The sequence below is a fragment of the Agelaius phoeniceus genome, chromosome 5 (genome assembly GCF_051311805.1).
Source record: "Agelaius phoeniceus isolate bAgePho1 chromosome 5, bAgePho1.hap1, whole genome shotgun sequence".
In the NCBI taxonomy this organism is placed as follows: Eukaryota; Metazoa; Chordata; class Aves; order Passeriformes; family Icteridae; genus Agelaius; species Agelaius phoeniceus.
The window spans coordinates 9,845,691-9,868,242 of record NC_135269.1 but is presented as its reverse complement, the minus strand read 5'-3'; the positions used below and the strand labels follow the sequence as shown (position 1 = coordinate 9,868,242).

Below are 22,552 nucleotides of genomic sequence, written 5' to 3'. Positions count from 1 at the left end.
AGGTTGTTCAGAGCCACCAGTTTTCCAAGAGTTGTGTACAATATAGTGATGCAGAATGAAAAAAAGAGGAAGGAAACCAGGTGACATACCAAGTGTCCTTTTATTTAGTAGGTTACTGTTCATTGCAAACAAGGCTTGGTGTGTGAAAGACATTGAATTTTTATGGTGACAGTTGAGAAATGCACTCTGGTGGTCTCTGCTAAACACTCATCATAAAATCACTTGATTGGATCCTCAACCAGTTAGTAGTTTCAACTGACTACTCGTGTGGATGAGCCTAATTCATGTCACTACAGAAGACAGAAAATTGCTGAAGGTTTAGAAGGAAACTCTGAGGTGGCAGTGTGCCCTTGCAGCCAGGAGGGCCAATGGTATCCCGGGGTACTTTGGGAAGAGTGTGGCCAGCAGGTTGAGGGAACAGATCTTCCCCCTCTGCTTGGCCCTGGTGAGGCACATCTGGAGTGCTGGGTCTGAGTCTGGGCTCCTCAGCACCAGAGAGATGAGGAGCTCCTGGAGAGGGGGGGCAGTGGAGGGTGGCAAAGAGGATGCAGGGTCTGGAGTATCTCACTTTGGGAACTGGGTCTGTTTATTCTAGAGAATACTGAGAGGGGATCTCATTAATGTTTATAGGATACCGCAGAGGTTGGTTCCAAGAGGATGGTGAAAGACTTTTTTCAGTGGTGGCCAGCAACAGGCTGAGGAGCAAAGGCCATAAACTGAAACACAAGTTTCACCTCAATGTGAGGAAGAACTTCTTTCCACTGAGGGTGGCAGAGCACTGGAACAGTCTGCCCAGGGAGGTTGTGGAATCTCCCTCTTTGGAGACATTCCAAACCCATCTGGACTCGTTCCTGTGTCACCTGCTCTAGGTGACCTTGCCTTGGCAGGGGGCTTGGACTACATCATTTCCAGAGGTCCTGTCCAACCCTAACAATTCTGTAAATTCTGAGAAGTGTTAACACAACTACAGTACTTGATGAACTTTTAGTGAACAGATTTAGTGGGTTTCTGTACCACCTTCCATGGAGTCCTTCATTAGCTGAAAAGAAAATTTAATTATTTTATGTTTTATCCTTATTGCTTTTAACCTGTTCATCTAAAATCAGATCTCTTGACCAAGCGATTTCAATAATTTAAAACTTTAAATGTTTTTGCGTTGACTTCTGTTTATCATCAGACACTTGGCAGCAAATCTTGTTCTTGGTCAGAGCTTTGCTGCTGTCCTTCACAGGAGGTGCTCTGGAATTTCTGCAGTTCACAAGAATGAGGGAATTTCTGTCACTCCAATGAAAATAGAAAGAAGCTAATGAGCCTTTGGAAAGGTGTTTAGGTTTGAACAAAACCAGAGGAGGAATATGTTGCTTTTTTCCCAGATCAGTAGGCAAAAGTGCTTTGCTACTTCAGGTAAGATAGAGTATATGCTGAAGCTGCTTTTGAGGAAGGGGCAGACTTGCAGTTTTGGTTTTGCCTTTATCCTTCATTGTTCCCTGCATAAAGGGAAAGTACTCCTTCACTCTATCGCTAGATTAAATTCATTGACATTTGTATTCTATTTTGGACCTGCAAAGTTCTAGCAGAAATACAAAAATTTTTTAGGAAATAAAAGTTTTTGCCATCTCCAGTTGGATATGCAATCACTAGGGCAAAAAAACTTAGAAATATTCAGAGAATGGATGATTTCCTGGGATATTGTAGTGTATAATGTATTTGTCTGAAGGCTGCAATCAAATGCTTCTATGATGAGCACTTAATAGGAGTTTATGAGGAAAATATTAATTCTTATTGTCTGCAGTGTTTGGATCTTGGAAGTCAATAAGGCATAAGACCACCTATTACATAATGAAGACACTGATTCATTTCCTTCTCCCAAGAAATGTGCATTCTGTATAAGTGTGGATACAATTTTTTTGCTAAATGCTTTAGTAATGTAGTGATGGGCTGTGTATAATAATGTAAAATTCATAGGCCTGTGACCAAAATTAAGGCTAATATTCCCTGATTTTAAGGAATTCCTAGACACATCTTCAATCACTGGTTCTTCCATTAAACTCTGTTTGCATTGCAGCATGCTTACAAGTGAGTTTAATTTACATATTCCTGTATTATTTGTTGTTACACAAAGTAATACTTTTTAATAACACTTATTCCTTATATTACAATGTACTTTGAATTATTGCACTAAATTTAGGTGCAGTCAGTCTCACTGCAGTGGAGACAAAGTCTAAGCCACAAGTATCTGAAACTCCTAAATAAGACATCCTAAAGAATTTTGAGAGAATTTAAATTAAATTTTCCTGGTTAGAAGACAAAGAAAATTATAAGATATGCATTGTCTCCAACTTTCTGCAGTGATTATAATTTTTCTCATGTTTGGTTTTCAACCAGCATTGTTTGTGGTGTATGTTTAGGCTTTGGCATCTTGCAAATGAGGTTAGTAGAAAGGTAGCATTTACAGTACTTATTAACCACTGTCTGTTCCAGAATTCCTCTTAGAATATTTATTCAAATTCAGCCATCATTATTTTTAGCTTGCTTGGGAAATTATTAGCTTTCATCTGATGCCTCACATATTTATGCTAGAAATAAGAAGATTTCATACTAAGCGTATTAGTGTGTTTAACGTCAGAGAGGAAGCCAAGTCATTATGCCAATTCTCATTTTGAAGAGCTTTTAATAGTGATAACTTTTTTACAAGTAGTCTACATAAGGTCCATAAGCAAAATTTAGACAAGTAGCTAAGGACCCTGCCTTGTATTTCCAAAGATGCTGAGGCAACTGAAAACACAGGCATATGCCTGGAAGGATTAGAAAAACCAAAACAAAAAAAACCTGCCTAGGTTTACCTGTCATTGATTTTAGAGGAAATTAGATAATGACTGCTTTTGAAAAATCTTTTGACTGTCTGTCTGCCTCTTCGATGCCTAAAAACCTGATTCATGTGCCTTTAGGACCTTCAAAGGTCTCACTGGCTATTTATGAGACTCATGCTGCTTTTTGAAAATAGAGTAAGACTTCTCAAAAGTTAGTTTTCAATCTTTTACATGTAGCCATCTACCTGCCACAAAATCAAGACTCATTTAGGCACTTTAGCAAACAATTATGTATGAACTTGGTCAAATTAGAGAGATGGGCAATCACCAGCTACATGAAGTTTAATAAGGGTAAGTTCTGGACTGTGTACCTGGGATGGGGCAACCCTGGTTGTGTGAGAGAGGCTGGAGAGCAGAAAGGGAGCTGGGGGTCCTGGTCAGTGGCAAGTTCAACATGAGCCAGCAGTGCCCTGGCAGCCAGGAGAGCCAGCCTGTCCTAGGGGCATCAGGCACAGCATGGCCAGCCAGGCAAGGGAGGGGATTGTCCTGCTCTGCTCTGGGCTGGGGTGGCCCCAGCTCCAGTGCTGGGGGCAGTTTTGGGTGCCACAATGTAAAACAGACATTAAGCTCTTAGAGATGTTCAGAGGAGGCCATGGGGGTGGTGAAGGGCCTTGGGGAAGCCCTATGAGGAGCGGCTGAGGGCACTTGGTCTGCTCAGCCTGGGGAAGAGAAGCCTGACAGGAGACCTCATTTCAGCCTACAGTGTCCTTGTGAGGGGAAGAGGAAGGGCAGGCACTGATCCCTTCTCTGTGGCGACCAGTGACAGGACTTGAGGAAACAACATGAAGTTGAGTAAAGGGAGGTTTAGGTTGGATATTAGGGAAAGGTTCTTCACCCAGTGGGTGACTGGGCACTGGAACAGGCTCCTCAGAGAAGTGGTCACAGCACCATGCCTGACAGAGTTCAAGTGTTTGGACAGTGCTCTCAGGTACATGGTGTGACTCTTGGAGTGTCCTCTGCAGGGTCAGGAGTTGGATTCCACGATCCTGATGGGTTTGTTCCAACTCAGCACATTCTATGATTCTATGAAGAACTGAATGGTAGATGATCTTTAAAATTACACTACAAACCTTTCAGGTTGGTCTGAATAATATTAAAAATGTGGAGTTTTTTGATGTCTGTGTACCCTTTTCAAATCAGGAGCAAATGGTATCTATTGATTGCTCAAGAGAGCCTTTATTTGCTGTATTTATACACAGAAAGAAAAATATTAGAACTTCAGCGGGTAGTTCTTAGGAAAAACAGGTGACTAGTAGGAAAGCAATGGGAATCCAGTCAAGGGAAAATATTTGTGGTGTAATGACACTTATGGCCAAAAGACCTAGGAAAATTGGTGATCAATGTTTTCTTTAGTGAGCATAGCACAGAGAGCTCATGAAATAGAATTCCTCAGACTAATTCCTACTATCGTCAATGAACTGAACTAAAGCCATTTGAAGTTAACAGATAACCATGAGTGAGTATCCATGGAATCATAATTTTGGATTATGAAGAAACTCCTGGACAGGCCCAGCCTCGCTTATTAACATTACTATTTTCTCCTTCTCTGGCTTTGGCTTTGTCCCTTCTTTATTATACTACATATCAGATTTTCCTTGACATTTTCTCTTTGCCACATGAAAAAGTAGAAATACACCTTAAAAACATTGGATCCTAAAATAAAAAATAAACAAGATATTTCCACCTGTTTCATAATATAATCATTTTGCATTCAGAATCTGTTGCAGGTTATTTGATTCTTGATGGGGGCAGGGAAAGCCTTATTTATTAAAAAAGTGTTGTCCTTTTTCACAGATCTGAATTTCATCTGTTTCATATCAGAGCATAAACTTCTATTTGAAAAGGACAGCAGACAGTAAGAATATCACCACTTACGAATTCTGTTCATTTTATTAGTCTTCATCTTAGTGATAACAGGAAATAGTTTTACTTTATTGCATCAAGTCCTATTGCTTTCAAAAACTAAAATGAAATGACTATGAAAGAAAAATTAGGGGAGTTGACTTAATGCCATTGTAGCTGCAATTGTAGAATTTAATTCTATTTTTTTTCCAAAAAGAAGGACAAGGGTGAAATTCTGCAAAATGTCTTCCTTTTTTTTTTTTTTTTAATTTAACAGATTTTCTTGACCATTCCACATTTTAAAATGTTTGTATCTTGGAATAGCTATATTAAATCTATTGTTTGTAATTCCTGAAAGAGTGGTGGAACTCCTTAAGCATATGAAATAATTTTTGTGTCTCATATGAGAACACCCTTTATGTCTTTTAAATGCAGAGGCAAATGTGAAGTGACAGCATCATTTCTAACCCATTTTCCTCAAGCCAAACCAGCTGGGAATAGTACAATAGACATACTGAGAGTGCCTTGAAATAAACTAAGTCGTATACATATTTATTCATAGAAAGTATAAATAATTCTTTCTTGATTTTAGTGCTTTTTTTTTTACTCTGCTTCAAAACAATACGTGTATTGAAAAAGGATTATCAATGTCCAAACAACCTAAAGAGCAATTCCTGTCCCCATAGATGTTTTGGAAATTTTAACTACTGTGACTATTGTTCTCTGCAAAGGGATGACTTTAGAGAAGATCATGAAATGCCAATGTCTTTGAAGTGGTCCTCTGCTTTTCTATATTGCCTTGGATGAGGAGGGGTACTGGAGTGAGGAAGGTAGAGATGCTTTGTGTTGTTTCAACTCACTGAATGGTTTACAGCCTTAGTGGGATTCTTTCTTAGTTCAGTCATATTATTGCTTTTAGAGGTGAGCTCATTAGGTCATCAGTAGCTATATTTTAAATCTTCCAACTGATAGAATAGGTTGGGTTGGAAGAGACCTTTAAAGATCATGTAATCCATCCCCCTGCAATTAGCAAGAACATCTTCAACAAGATCAGGTTTCTCAGAGCCCCATCCAACCTAGCTGTGAATGTTTCATTGCCTGAGTATCTCACTTGAGCATCATTCTGTGTCTTTCTCCATTATGATACCGTGATAGAAGGCACAGCCTTCTAACAGAGAAAATCCTTCTTTAATGGACATCTGATATTTATCTACCTCTGTAGGTTATAGATATTATTGTTGTCTCAATTTCTTTAAAAAATGTTGGGAAATGAATACTCATAAGAATAGAAATGATCTTGTGTGAACAGCAGTGTAAAAAACTGCTTCATTACTTATGCATAGAAAAATGCACCTTGTTTTGCAGAAATAAAACACGAAGGAGTTTTACTTGCTATAACATGTAAGAGTATATTCTATCTATTCTATCAAGAAAGAAAAGATAGATAAGCTTTTCCCTTGCACTTTTACTGTGTCCAACAGGATTCACACTTAGTCAGACTAAAGCCTGGGAGTTTTTAAGAGCTAGAGGAGCAGCTCTAACTGGTGTTACCTGCATAAGGCACTTTCTGGGTCTTTGCTTAACTGCACTATACCATAGCAGCTAAAATAAGCTTGGATTTGCTTTGATCTAAAATGGGATCTGTATGAGTGCATCCTTACCTCTACGTGGAAGTTCATTGTGTGGTTTTAAACAGATTCATTCCACCAAAATTTAGGCTCACAATGGAGGGTCCTTACCCAACCAACTTAACGAGCATGAGAATACAATTGCTACAGCTTCCTTGCTTAATTTAGTGGAGAAAAAAAGTATGTCCTCGGGAAAATTCATAACTTAATGAGAGCCCTGAAAGTTTTTTAGTCCTCTCACTGGCTGCAGGATGAGCTTGAGTAGACTCCTAACTCAATCTTCATTTAAGTGCCCAGAAATAGATGGACTGAATCTGAACCAGAATCTCCTTATTTCAGGTCACACTCTGTTCAGTGTTAATCATTCAGCAAGTTCATTCTGTATGTGGACAAACTAAAATTATGTATGTCTAGGAAGGTCTGAATTTAAGTCTTTTGTCTGAAAAGACATGAAAGGAACAGTATAGTCAATAACATAAAATACAGATGAGATCTTTTTGAATACATCTATCTTTCTCTAGATAAATCATAAAGGTAAAATAACAGCACCTATGCTTCCTACACCTCTATCCTCTCTTGAAAATATGAAAAAAAAAACCCAAAACACCACCAGAAAACAACATAAGGAACTCTCTTACATTACTGAATTCTAAAATATAAGTAGGATTGTAATGCAAATTGTTTCAACTAGTGCCTCTGTTTTTCATTCAGTGCCCATTGATTTAGAGAGAAATGCCAGAAACAATTAGAAAAAAACCCAAGAAGTGTTCTAAAAGCAAATATATATGGTGTTTTTGCATTTAATCTTAGCTATATATTTCAGAAATAAACATGGCTTTTATTCAGGACATGTATTTGCCAATAATACATTTGATTAAACTAGGAAAATTAGACATACTATCAGTAGCTTGCTCCCAAATTACACAAGAAGAAATTAGATACATTTTCAGTAGCTTGCTCTCAAATTTCTACAGTCTATGAGTCACCAGATTCTTCCTGCCAAACTAAATATGTCTGTAAAAGGCTGGAAACTTTAATGGAAAGAAACATAAAACTTCAAATACGTAGGAAAAACTAAGTTTTTTTCATGGAAGACCTGTTGACTAGTAATTCAGGAATTTGGGGGATGTAGAAACAAATTATTGCAACAATATTATTATTTATCCACAGAAGTTTCAAGGTAAGAAGCATATTCACTTTTTTTGCTATGTTAACTTAAAATAAATATCCTTATTAGCTTTCATGCAATCTGAAGTAATCAATGAAGACTTACAAAAAGAAGCTGTAAAGCTTTCATTATAAGAGTAGAAGCTCATATCCAGTCGTTTTCATGGGGCTGAGTTAAAAGAAACCTTCAGTATAGTTAATGTGAACATGAAAAAAAAATCCTTCTTGTAAATTGGATTTATTATATGTGGTCTGGAAGAGCCTTCAAACATAATTAGGAATGTACTCATCTTTTTCAGATCCACAAGCAAAATGGCATCTTCCCTACAATATTCTCCACATTTAGACCTTTTATACCTTTGCATAAACCCTACATTTTAAATTTTTTTTTATAATACAGAGTTTGTGTGCGTAATTTACGATTTTATCCATTGCCTTAGAAGGATATGGCTGTTAATGAACCTTCTTTTGAAGTCAAACCAATTTTCAGTAGGATTTGTTTTCTTAGAACCTGCTGTTTATAGGATTTGGGGGTATCAAGTGTTTACATTTTGGAGATAGAAATGGTGTTCCTAGAATCTTTATTTTCAGAAAGAAAACAGTTCATTGAGCTGGATTGAATCAGAATGGTCTGAGCCAACCCCTTCTTTTTTCTGCATACTCAGCCTTGTGTAAATTTCTGCCCAATACACAAAGACACAAACAATATAAACAAATAGTTCTGTATAAAAAATATCATATAATTTCAGGTTTACGTGAGTCATAATTTCCAAAAGGAAGGGTTTTAACAGGACACTTTTTCCCTACTTCCACACTTTTATGGGCACATAAGGAAGCAGAAGGGCCTGCTGTCTGGAAGCATCCTCTTACTCTAGAAGGGATATGTTACATAAATGGGAAGACTGGGATCACAGCTGAATTTCAGAATAAGATGGGAAATATTTAAATATGCTGTAGACTCAAGGAAAAAAAAAAGGCAAGAGACACATGAGCCCTAGAAAGTTTCTTTGGTAAAAGGAAGCTATTCAAGTTTTCACTATTAAAGGATTTAACATGAGATAAGCAAATGCATTCTGCTCTGCCTAGTGAGAGCAAGGACATTGAAAACATAAAATTTCTCTGCATATGGGATTCAATCAGAAAACACGGAAAGTATCTCAGACTAGGCTGGATTTTTGTAGGAATTTAAGTAACTTTCCACAAGCTGGACTCACCCACTGGTCATTATATGGTATGCCCCTCCAAAGACTATTGATGTGTTAGAATTTTTTTTCTCAGAACCTCATTTAGTGATGCAAACATGAAATATGGCTGTCATTACTTAAAAGTTAGACCCAGCATTTGGGCTTTATCTTTCATAATGGTTTTGCACTAAATGCACCACATAGAAAGTATGCATTAATGGCTTTTCCTTCCTCTTGACATTGAAGTTCCTGTGGTTATTACTAGAGATAAATTTAGCATAATTTCTTCACTAAGTATACATTTGTGGTATTTGTCTTGATTTCTAGACTGAGAATTTACTTAACTGTTGGGTATCTCTTTCATTTGTTGTCATATTTTTGAACAATTAAGCTTGGATATGGTTTAATAAGCAAGGCCAGATCCATCCTTTGTTAGCAAAGCACCGAGGTGGCTTCAAGTCTCTCTTTCAATTTCAGTAATGTGAAAGGGTTTGAAAGGTGCCTAAGAGCTAAAGTGCTGAATAAGGGCTAGAGAAATGGCTCTGTGAATTTCTGCCTTTGGAATGAGCACTGTGCATGGAATGCCCTCCATGCCCAGGTAGTAAATGCAACAGGTTTTCATTAATGGGGCTTGTGGCTCTGCTGGACGGAATGATTTGCTTTGTGACTCCTGCTGCTGCTGATCAAGAATCACAAATGCTTTATTGATACCAGAGCAAACAAGGAGGTCCATACGCAAAGGTTTTGGCTGATTGCACAGAGCATGTGCCAGAGCTGAAGTCAGGGAAGGGTTTTTCTCAGTATTTAAGATTCAGTGGAAAAGTAAGAGGGGCAGCTATGCCAAGAATTAATGTTGATCTTGCCAAGCGCTTCTTTGAGTGACTTTATCCAACATGAGACTAAACAGTGTATTAAATACACATCTAGCAGTTAGGGAATCAAATGTCAAGTAACAGCTTTCTGTTATTTGAGACCAAATTTGAAGCTTGGTCTAGTGCATAAAAAAAGGTAAACATCATAAAAAGCATTAACATCTCTAATATCTACCAGCTAAAAAGGACATATATAAATTGAACTTCTGGAGAAAATGTACTTATTTGGTTTTGATAGTAAGCACTTTTTACAGAGATGTTTCTTGTTGAAATTTTGATCAATGATTTGTTTCCAGTCTCTTCATTAAAATTATCATCATTACTGCAGTCCCTCTTAAGGAAAAGGTTGAAAAATTATAAAATCCTTGGTGACCTGAGAAACTAGCTGTAGAGACCTGTTTGCAAGGGACTAAATTTAGTGTCTATCAGAGGCTAACTCCTCCCAGACTTACTCTGCAATCCATGGAGAAAGAAGACAGAACGTCTCTCTGTTATTAAGGAGGTAATGTAAGGAGATCAACCTCACTAAACTAAGGTTAACCTTTATTAACAACTCCTTACCCTTTCTTAATGTGGTAAAAAATGAGAAAATTCTTTCAAAGACTGGCTTATTTTCAGAGATCTTCCTCAATGTTTACTACCAGGGGCAGCAAAGCACACACCAAACTTGTGTCAGCTGTTTGACTTTACAGTGGTATCATTCCAGAAGCCAGAACTGCTTTCTTTCTTTCTTGTACAGATACATCAGTAGCTGTGCCTATAGTTCTGGTTCCCTGAGCACTGACCCTGCAGACCTGACTAAAGCACACCTGAGCTCCTTTCCAGGGTAAGAGGTGAGGAACCTAGGGACAGATAGAGGAATGCACTCAAATCTTCCATAGATACAATATTTGGACATGAATGGGGCATGTAGCCAGACCAAGGAACTTAAAAACACTCTCAGATCTTGCTGTGTGAACACAGCCAAGATGACCAGCATATGTTTGCAAAGATTTGTAAGACTGTCAGTGACACCAGAGTCTGTGTGTGTCCGTGGCAGCTTTTCAGCATGCCTCTGCTGGGCTTCTAACATTAACATTCCTTTCAATCAGGGATGCAGAGAGGAGCTAATGACTCATAGCTCCTACAGGTATGGAGTACTTAAAGAACTGAGTGCCATGCCATCTCTTGTAATTATGCTGATAGGTTTGACAGGCCTAGAAACTTTAATAACATCTTAAAAGCAGACTTCCTGAAGTAAACAAGAAGCTCTTAACTAGAGGGAAATGGGAGAAGCAAAACGTAATTGCCTATTGCTCTGCTGCTTGTTTCCTCTTTTCTAAGGCAGCAATTCCTCCACATATACCTTAGTTCTACAAAGCAATGGGATCTCATGACAGCTATCATCACCCAAAATTATGTTCGCAGGCTTATCCTGATTTTCTGATGATTATAAACGAACAGTCTTACATTGTGCACAGCTGGGGATTTTCCCAAGGACAGCACACAATTTTGATTGTCTTAGTGGACAAAAAAAAAAGAGTAGTAAAAATCTGCAGTAATTCTCCTCAATGCAATTGACACAGGGAAAATTAAGCTGGATGCCAGAAAAGCCCATCTTTTATAGGATTCACTGCTTTACACGTGGAAGCATGTGCTAGGACATTCTCTGTTCTCTGAAGAATATCAGAGGAACTCCAGTGTCTCAGGTACCCAAATTCATCTCTTTTCTTTTTTATGCAAGTGATGGTTTAGAAGATTCACCATAAGACTAAAGCAGTGTTTTTAGCAGAAAAAAAAAAGCTGGAGTTTAAATTAATGAAGTTGATTGTCATGGTTTCAAATAAGTATTGCCATCTAACTTGGGCTTTAGAAATTAGAAGACTGAAAATGTCTAAGGAATTAAGAAATCTGTTTCTTTATTGGCACTTGCGTATTGTTAGCAATACTGCTATGTATTTATTGTAAAAGGAAAAAGTATATTTTCAAAGGAGAAGAAACTAGATAAAAAGGAATAAAGCATTTTCTCCTTAGAACAAACTACTAGATCTCATGGTAGTAATAGCCCTGAGAAAACAGCATGAACAAGAATGAATGATTGTTCAGCAAATTCAACATTTATGAAGAATTTTTTTTTATTTGCGTAATCTACAAAGTAAATTCCTGTGATAATACTAGACCAGTACAAGAAAAATTTCTCCCCTCTTAGGCTTTCAAATTTGTAAGTTTGCTGTAATTTCTCCTTTAAGTTTTTCCAACATTCTCTCCTCTGAGCGTTGTTTTGTAATAAGCATGGTAGACCTTTCTGCCCATTAAAATTTAGGTGAATGTCAAAGCCATCCCATTTGGCTTCATGACTGCTGGATCCAGAGGTTTTGAGATAGGAGAAACACTGAGAAAAGCTGTGTTTAAGTGAAGCCACTTTTGTAGCTGTGGCCAGGTTCTCTGTCACCTTCTCCTAGCACACATGAACCTGAGGGGCAGAATTTCTCCTAGAGAGATGTCCCTAGATAAAATGTGGCAACAATCTGCTTTTCTCTGGTAAATCATAGGAGACAAAAAGCTGTCTGAGGAGTAGCCAGTGCTGGTTGGAGTGACCAAGGGAAAAACTAGATACTCAGTTTGGGGATTTGTGCTGTGTTTTCCCCTAAAAAACTTTGAAAAATGCTCCTTGTCAGTCTATCTCAAGACAAAAGAGAGTGGTAGAAATCATATTTTACTTTCTCTTGAAGTCAGTACTTCTCCTTGTGTGTGGTAAGCAGCTGGGGCATCTCCTCAGAAGCTGTAAGGAGTTTCCTTTTATAGCTAGAAAGTTGGGCAGAGTAGACTATATAAAGGAAATTTTTGTCTTCCAGTCCTAGCCATAGATATATCCTTGTGGCTGGGAAGTACAGAGTTTCAACAGAAAGTAATACAATTATTTCTATCTTCACTTCCACCCACAACTCCCAAGGAATAGTCAGAACCTTTGACCTTGACTCTGAACCAGGAATTCCACCTCAGCCAAAAGGTATTCTTTATATTTGGAGTCTCTAGTGAAATACAGAACGATGGAAGAAAAAAAAATTTCCTCACAGCTATTTCCTGTGCAAGTTAAAGGCAAATACTACCATTGATTATACTTTATTCAAAGGAACCAGAGTATGAGAAAAGAAGGCTTAAAATACTACTTTTATTGATATACTCTTTACAACAAAAGAAAAATTTCATTGGGTTTTTACCTCTGCAAATGATGTGGCATTCTTAAAAATCCCAAGAAATCAAGCAACATTTTTTACTTCTAATAGTATGCTGCATTCTGTAGTACATTTGATATGAGGATCTCAATTTGTTTTACCAGTGTTACTGGGGTTACTTGTCTCTAATTCTGTATTTTAGACTGAGCTCTAACAAATAAGAGGGAGAGAGTTAAAACAGATTAAGTTTCTTTCTCTTATTTATAAGTAGCCAGGTAGAGCACATACATTACTTGGCATCCAAGGGCCCACATACATGTCAGCTTCATAACATTCCTGTGGAATGATGCAACTGCAGGCTATTGATTGCAACTGTGCAAGACTCCTAAAATGAGGTGGTCATTCATAAGTAAAACCTTCCATAGTTTTCCATAGAAAACAAGGTCGACATTTGTGGTGTTGTTACATTATTTTTAGTGAAAACTCAGAATGTCAGAAAACAACAAAGACTAGAGAGAAAGTCTAAACTAACAGCAGATAAAGGTCAAGGTTGCAAAGGTAATGATCTCCTTTGAAACATTGGAAACCCATCATGGTATTTGAAATTAAGGATGACCTAGCTTAGGGTAGAGGTTTGAAACAGATTGTGAAACCTTAGAATAACTGAGATTGAAAGCAAAGAGAGTTATTGCTAATGATTAGCATTTCACATGACCTCTTACCTTGAGGATCACAAAGTACACCTAACAGTAGGTCTGATTGCTGGGCAGTAACAGCTACTCTTGTGGAAAGCAACCATGAGAGGTCTCTGAACCAGCAGCAAACATTTTGCTGGTAGAGAAACACCTGAGATACATACACAGTAAAAGAACAATTGTTCTGCTGTTCTATATGTACTGTCTCATTGTTTTCTGGTGTAGAAACAGGAGGGGGAGATGACAGTCTTTACATGCACTCCAGCAATAAAACATTTGTAGGACACTCAAATAATCCTTAACTCTGCTGCTAATAAATGCGATAGATTTTGGTGTATAAATGAACACCTGATGAGTTTATAGGAAAATGGTAATTCCTGTATGAGAGAGTCCAGTACTTTTAATATTGTGTTTAGCACCAGAATACTAAGCTAAACAGCACCCTGGAGTAGGTGCTTATTCAGAGGAGTTGAGGTGTTAAATACAGAAAAGAAGGGTTCTTTTGTGAATAGTGGATTACTTTGCATACGTAAAACTAAGGTTTCAAAAGTGAACTTTAATAAAATGTGCCAGGAAGATAGTGAAAATCTCTACAATTTATATGTTGAAGAGATTAGACTTTTCTGTAATTTAGAAGTGCAAGAATCTGAATTTGTTTTTATTGCAAGGAGAAAATATTGAAAGCAGTGACTCCGTGAAGAGAAATAAATAGGAATAGGGTGGGTATGATCAGAAAACCAAAAATGGTAGCATAGCAGACCAGAAGCTTCAGCCATGAAGGAATATCAAGGATATCAGAGAAGCACATATTGTTATTAAAAGTAAATGCTAGCTTCAGAGGCTATAGGAGCACAAATTCTGTCATGTTTTGAAAAAATGTATTAATGAATGCATTCAGAATGAATATATTCCTAACTAAAATTTTCATTAACTTTGTTTAAGTGGCAAATAGCTGAAAATCAGAAATAGACTTCTGTTATATAAAAGTTGAGTATTTCTTGTTCCTCACTATTGCAGAGTTAATTTTATCTGTTGCCTGTACTGGTGTTAGTCTTTATTATCTCACCATGCATGAATTTTCCTCCACCTGTATTTAAATGATGAAGCATGTGGATACTTGGATGCAGTAACTTTCTGCTTGCTGCCTTCCAGCTCTTCATTTTTTTTTTAAACCAGATGTTGAAGATTATTGTGTTTTTAATATGAAAAAGTGTGTACTTAAAGTGTTTACTAGTAGTCTGACATAACAGGTACATGTAGTTCTGCCTCACGAGTGTCTTAGGTTTGGTATTTGCTCTCATTCATTTAATTTCAGTAACAGATCAGTGGAAAGCAGGAACACAGCAGGTGAAATAGTGACTGCTGGAAAGTGGTTAAAAACAATAACAAATCTGAAAAGAAAAATTGATCAGAAAGTCAGAGAGGTTTAACACAGGCACAATATTATTCTTCACTGAGGCTTTTGGTAACTGAAGGCTTGAGCATCTTCCCAGGTATAGGATACCAGTCCTAGTTGGCAGCCTGGATGATCATAGCTAAGCTCATTTACAGCAGTTGCAGATCCAGTGGATTACATGAAAGTGTTTAGTAGTTAAATAAAAGAAAGGGAGGACTTACTGAAGTAAAAGCCTCTGTCTCCACACACGAACTGAAGAGCATCAACCAGCTCAGCACCACAGAGTGTTTCTGGGCCAGCAGCAACAGAACTGGTTAAGGTAAGCAAACACAGGCCAAGGTAGAAGAAATGGATGTAGGACACAGTGTGCATCTTCACCTGCCAAGGAAGCAGAAGCAGTGTCAGAAATTCCCCAAAGAGTCTTACAAAAAATGACTCCTGCACCCTTGTGAATGAGAATGAATATGTACTGTGATTTCTTGGACGATAAGCATGGTATCAGGAAATGTCTCCCCGTGTTTTTTGCAACTGCCTACATGTTCTTGTCCATGTATTTTGGAAACTGATTATTTATTCTGGTGAATTCTCACAATCACATCTAGTTAGGGAACCCTGTAGTATCTATGACTTATATTTGTTTTTGGAAAGCAAAAGATGGAAGGGTGGAATAGACAGACAAAGGGAAGCCTGGAATAATATAAAGAAAAAACCTTGAATTGGTTTTTCTCAGACCAGATAAGCTAAGAGGGAATATTACAGGTGCCTGCCAATGTACTGTGGGAAATGGGGGTGGCATAGGATGGAGAGGGGCTGTCAAAACTACAATCAACATGGCACGAGAATTAATGGCCCTAAACTTGCTGTAAGGAAATTTGGCCCAATAGAAAAATAGTTCATTATTAGTACACCACAGTTCTCCAGCCACCTTAGAAAGGAAAACACCACGACAAACCAAAAATGTTTGCAAGGTTCAACTTGCCAAAGTTACAGGAGTTGATGTGGGATCTTCTGTAGCAGAAGACCACATTCAGTGACTCTTACAGTTCCCTGTTACTATTAGGCAAACATTTGAAAAATTAACAGGAGCACGAGTTTTAAACCATTAAAGATTTCTATTTTTACTTGTTGTAAGCAGCTATATTTCATTGACCTTCATTATCCCCTTATAGGCAGATGTGGCCATGAGGTTCATACAGAGGTGATAATTCTTTTCTCATTTACATTTGGTTACAAACTATCTTCCTGTACCTATGACTGAAGAAAGGCCAGTTCTCAATGGGTGTAAAATTGCACCAATCCATTTAGTCACTTATTTTTGTATCCCTTTATGTCCACCCAATTTCTTACCCAACATGCAAAGAAGATAGATTTTTCTTTTAATATTAAGAAAAGCTATTTATGTATAGTAGCAGGACAGTAGCACTGAGTAATGTGCTTAATGCATATTTTGAACTTGTTTAGATCACTTGCCAAAAATGATAGTTTTGAAATCTGTGTAAATCTGCATTTAATTTCATTCTCTTTCAAGGTTAACATTATCATTGCAGTCAGGTAAGAAGTTACAAATCTGTCTTCCACATACAGTTAAACTTGGCTTAAAACTGCTTTGTGTTAGCAGTCTAGTGCAAAGTAATTGAAAGTGAAATGATTCATCTTCCCTAAAGTTTCTTTCAGGGGTTCAGGGACCATTTAATCTTTAATATTTCTTCTCTGAACTTTTGAAAAAAGATGAAGTTATCTGTTTTCTGATCAATTGGGATCTGATCCAGTGGGATATTGAGCCTTTTTTAGTCAATAATTTTTAAGAATTCTTATTTTTTTGGCAAGAGATCTTAGTGCCTTGCTGGATGAGTCTCTTATTTCCACTGTGAAAATAATGAACAATTTTAAATCCCATGATATATCATAAAAAAAAGAATAATTATTTTCCCATTCACAAGTGTCTTTAGCCAACTTTGCCATGCAAACCCCAACAAGCTCAAATGCATGGTCATGACTTCAATGGCAGATGGAGAAAGATCAGATTGTAAATGAATGATGATAACATGAGGCACTATTTCCTGTAATGATTCCATATCTTAACAACAATTTCTTTTTTCCTTTGCCATATTTTTGAATTTATAAGATAAATGTGATGCACCTGCAGTTTAAGATGGTTCCCAGTTCTGAGGAGGTAAAGCAGAAAGCTGTTTAGCACACTGCCTCAGAAAGCTGAAAGACATTACAAATACAAGAACATTATGTATTTAACAATTTGTTCTCGTATAACATTTGGTCCAGAAATAAACATAAATTTTAGACATTTAACAATTTTTTATTTTTAAAGACTTCTCAGCTGGCTTGCATTTTCAGATAAATATCAGCACTGAACTACGACAAAACAGATTATCTACTGTTTTTCCTTTAGTGGAAGCCAAAAAAGGCTGCACAGTATAAACCACAGAGAATTTCTAACTTTATCTCCAAATTTAACAACAGTCAAGAACTTTCAAACAAGTAAAAATTTTGTAGAAAAGAAAACAGGCTCACATGTTTCTGAGGTTCAATCAATTGCTTGATAAATTAAGTACTGATTCATTAAAGCAAATTCCAAAACACAGTTTAAAACTTTAACTTTACTTCATCATTTTAATTAAACACAACATTAATTGATTCAATATGCCTGTGATAAAATCCAAGTACCCCTTTATGTCTGAGGGGAATATTCTTAAGAAAATACGAAGTTGTAATCCAATATTGCTGCAGGTTCTCTACAATCAAGCAGAGTACTTACATTATCCCCAATCTGACTAGAAAGTTGAGAGCTTAAAAGAAAACGCATTGGCGTGTGGGTGGGGTTTATCGAAGCATCTAATTACGTTAGGAAATTGAATACAGGTTCAAGATGAGCCTGGTTAAGCACTTCTTTTACTTGCATAGAATGACTGACCATATTTTCACAGCTGGAATTTCCTCTTTTTTTCAGTAAAATAGCCAGCTTTTGCTACATTCCTCTTTTAGTAGTCCAGAAGAGTAGCACTACCAAGGAATGTCATATATGAACACTCTATATCTCAGTCACTTCTTAATTCTTCTGTGTAAGTCCCCTTCATTTAACAAATTATCACTTGACATAAGTTGTGCATAAGAATTCTTCACATGCTTGGTCATTTCAGTAACATGTAAGAACATCTGCAAGAATTATAAGTATCGTGCAGGAGGCAACATTTTTTTGGAGACTATATGCTACAGCAAGAAATCATGAGTTATATATTCAAAATTACATTTTATTCCAGAGGGGCTGGGCCTGATTATCAAGCCATAGTAGAAATGTGCAATTATTATGAATATCAGAATTCAGCAGTAATTGTTATATAAATAAAGCATATATACTCTAGAGTGGATCAAGGCTTAAATACTGTTAACTTTGAGCAAAGAATCTGGGCTACATGCTAACCTAAATCAATATGTTCCATTGATTCCAAGGAAGCTTGGCAGGATGCACAGCTGAGGAACTAGCACATTACTTTTATGTCTCTTAGTGCCTTGCTCAATACTTAAAAAAAAAACCCCAACCCTTCTTTCAAGCATATTGGAAAGGATGCCCATTTATACATTAAGGGAATGATTTCATCCCTTGCAATTACAGATCTGTAATTAGGTCATTAAGGAATGAGATAAGTGTGTTTTAAGTGCAAGATCAACTTAAAAAAAATATTAGGCCCTAAGCAATTAAAATAAGATAATTCTTTCAACTCCATAAATATCCTTGCAAAATACTAAGGGGAAAAAAAGTTCTTGAAGGATATAAATTTGCAGATAATGGAAAGTTGGACTAGAGCCAATTGACAGAAACAGAGGTCAATGCACCTCCTGAAGTCAAATTTACCTAAGACAGTTTGTATTATTGTGCAGAAATTATAGGGTCATTACATCAAACTTCACATGCAAACTTTCCTGAGAAAGCCCTCCCTAGAAGGGAAAACTTGGAGATGAACATGTAAAGGAATTTCCATTTTCTTTATGTACAATTGCTTAAGCTGTACAAATATGCAAGGTCAGCAAGAGTCGCAGCTGGTTTCTAATGTAGAAAACAAACTGAACTTCTCATTTACTTTTAATTTATGAAAGCAAAAACCAAGTAAATGCCACGATGCTGCCAGAAAATTGCTGCAGTGACAACATCCCTTAAAAGTTTCCTTGTGAAAGCATGAACATTTTCTCTATAATTGTGTATAATAAAACTGCAGAAACTTAACATGTGAATAGTACCTTTTTTCCTATAAAACCCTGCACCTGCAGAAAATAACTAAAAGTTCTTGTTTTCAGAAGCATTCATTAACAATATAGACAATGATGTAAGTGGACCTTTTAATAATGACATAACTGAAATATTACAAAGTTCTCTGAATAGAAGTGAAATCTAAGACATGTATTTGCAATAGTTTACCCTTACAGTTATCTATGTAATTGCAACTATTACATACAGCCATTTTCCAGATCACATAAAATTGCATGTTCAGCAATTTATAAATAATTCTCAGTTCTAAAATAATGTTATTGAAAAGTGCACAATACTCCTCAAGCCAGCAGCAGACAATACACAGCAAAATAAAACTAAAAAATTATTTGAAATAGTAATAAAGATTTACCTTCAAGAAATCACACAAGCAGCACTTAACTAATTGTGTTGAAAGACTGTTGATTTTTTCCATTGCTTCTTGAAAGTGCAAAGTCTGGAAATGAATTTGTTAGCAGTAATGATGAGAAAAAAGAAATCCAGAGAGATGTGAGATGTTGAGAGCAATGTCACATTTCAATATTGAGGACTTTATTCCATTGCGCAGGCTCTATCTGCTCTGATTTTAGCAGTGACAGTGAGATTTAGCAAACAGAAGAGGGATTTAGAGAAAATCCTCACATTTATCTACATTACACAGACACTGTAGACAGGAAACAGCTGGGGGAGCATTTGCCTCTCTCTCTCTCCCTCTTCTGGCAAAGTTACCGAGTAAGGACTTTTTTGGGCATGGTGACAAATAACATCATACCTTTGCATTTTAAAACTAGAGCACAGAAGCATATTTTTTTCCCTTTAAAAGAATGTGAATTAGTGACTGAGGGGTTAGCAGACAAAAAGAGCTTGTGCTGCCATGAAAAATAAGAAAATGTATTCTGGTTAACTTTCAGGTAGCTGTGTGTGCGTTTGTATTTATGTGTGTCTGCATTTCAAATATATGAAAACTTAAATATGTATGGGCAATGTTTGTATATATGCATACCTTTGTGTATATATATATGCAGACACATTTTATTTATGCATAGCAGCAAAGGTGTTTTATTTATATAGTAACAAAAGACAGGCAGGCAGTTATCTACTTTTCCCTTAATGTGTCTTTATGTTATTAAACTTGGCACGCCTATATGCTGACTACCAATTAAAACCTCCAACTCTCTCTGTGATTAACCCTAAAACAGCAGTTTGTAATTTGCTAAAAATAACAGAATTGTTGAGAACTACTTGTAAATAGGGCAAAATAGCTTTGTGATGTTTCAACAACCACACAGGAGAAATAATGTAATTTCCTAGAACTTACTCTACTATGAATATAGTAACATAAGTAGCCCAGTTTGGGGGGCTTCCATGACATTTATCTTATATCTGCTGTTGTAATTATAAAATGATAACCCCACCCCCCTGCCTCCCTTTTTTAGTAGTAATCTTTGAATTTCTCTTGATAACAATTTAAATGACACTGGGAAAGAGAGAATTCAACTTTATTAGTTCTGCAATACCTAACTTCTGCCTTTTTATTTTTCCTCAATTATGAGTATATTATAAATAACACCAGCTGGCCAGCAACATGCTCTCACGGGTTATGATGTCATTCAAATCCCTCAACTGTGTTAGTGGCTTGCAATGTGCTCCAAGCCAGCTGTTTTTCTATTTATAATGTATGCTTGCATTTCAATACTTAGCTATTGAGAATAAAGTTGTGATGTTGTTTTATAGACACAGTTTATACTTCTTACCCTTTGAGTTTGGAAGATGGCATTTAAAAGTAGAGGGCTAAACAAGGCTGCAGCTCCAGAGACCAAACACATGTCACAAGCAGTGCATGATTTCCATAAAAGCTCTTTCAAAACATTGCATTTTGTCCCTGTCTGCTTCCACTAAGCGAGGGTTGCATGCTGAGGTGCTAGCTGTACTTTATTATTGAAAATAACAATTGAGATCATGTTGGCCCAGATCTGTTGTCAGTTTTCAGATCCACCTTGAACTATAGGGTGCTTGCCAGGCAGAAAGGACACATTTAGTTATTTGTATCCTCTATGAATGGCTAATACTCTGCTCTGTGCAGTTTTAAATGGTGTATGGTTAGCTAAGCTGATTAATCTTTGGAAGGGATTTCTTCTAATGTACCATAATGGCAGAAACACAGGGGGCTTGGAGGTAAGTTTGCTTAGTTCAGGTAATACTAATATTTCAAGTATTCTGATGCACATTTTTACTGCAGATGCTGTGTTTTAATGTTCTGCTCTGTTCTATTCTCCCCTCTGCACTTCAGAGGTCACTGAGTGGTGGCACCATCCTGCATATACCTTGATGAAGCCTGCTTCAACTCACAGGACACGTATCACTCATCCCACTAGCCTTAGAGAAGAATGTGGGAAGACAAATTAGAAAGCTCTGATAATCTTTACCTTTTTGCAGCACTACAGATGGGTGCACACACTTCTGCCTTTTCCTTCCTAAATAAGAGAAGGAGTACACTCCTCCATAACCTCCCTGCTGCCCAGGCTTCAAACACTCCCCACTCCTCACTGCTTGCTTTCTCCTAGGTTTCAGCAGGCCTCTCTTGGTCATGAGAGCAGCAAGCAGTAGAAGGTTCAGCTTTGGGCTCTCAGGGTAATCAGAGAATCATAGGGTCTCTAAACAACTGGTACTGCTGGTTCTTTCCACAGAGCCATTCTCAACACACCTGACCAGCCTAAGGCTCTGTCCCACTTCACTTCTTTCTTTTGGTTCTTGTTTTAAAGTGGTATTGTGAAAAGGCAGGAAAACAGAAGAGATTCAAGGAAGGTTTCCATTAGGGATTTTTAAACTTAGTGCAGTGCTTTTCTTCACAAAGACCCTTTTTTTTAACAGAAAATTAAAAATCCCTTAGGTTATACTGATCTGGGGATCACTAGTTTCCTAAATATAGCTTCTATGCTGGTGATTGTATTCTAGTCAGTATAGCAGTCAGTTAACTATTGGAGATTGGATCATTTCTCCCTTGTTAAATATAATAAATTTTTAACCACTTAGAATAATGTACAGTGTGTCTGCTTGCTTACGCAGTTGTATATGTTCCCTCAAATAAAATGCACCTGTAAATGATAGAGTTTATGGCAGTTTTCAAAGTAGTTACAAAAGATGTACAGTTTTCTAATTGGAGTGTGTGTGGCTATTCTACATTAAAAGGCAATAGCACATATATCCTTGTTTGGCTTCTGAAGAATAACCTTCAGTATTACAGTAGCCACAAAAATATATGAAATGTGTGAGGGATGGAATCAGGTATTTATGTGTCCTGACCCTCATATTTTGTACTTTAATGCTCCAATGATTTCAGTAACATGCTCTAATGGTATAGATCTCGTGTGTCAGTCTTTCCAGGGGCAACTCTGTTTTATAGAAGATAGCAAACATAAAAATAGGCAATTATCCTAATTAATATATTGTCCCTACTTAAATCCTTTCTTAAAAGGTAGGAACAT

At 37.0% G+C, this 22,552-nt stretch overlaps 1 protein-coding gene across 2 annotated transcripts in view; it reads right to left on the bottom strand.

The window, feature by feature from the left end:
• The window catches only part of IGF1 (insulin like growth factor 1), a 55,263-nt gene extending 35,524 nt beyond the window's left edge, over positions 1–19,739 (bottom strand). Inside the window, exons 1-3 of one of the 2 annotated variants that reach the window (XM_077178269.1) lie at positions 19,441–19,735; positions 16,950–17,020; positions 15,031–15,187 (exon numbers count right to left, since the gene is read on the bottom strand). In XM_077178269.1, the coding sequence (XP_077034384.1) occupies positions 15,031–15,181 (151 nt within the window). In that variant the 5' untranslated portion in view covers positions 15,182–15,187; positions 16,950–17,020; positions 19,441–19,735. Of the gene's footprint in view, positions 1–15,030; positions 15,188–16,949; positions 17,021–19,440 lie in introns of both variants that reach the window. The other variant, XM_054631969.2, reaches the window with a different exon arrangement.
• Positions 19,740–22,552: the final 2,813 nt, after the last annotated feature.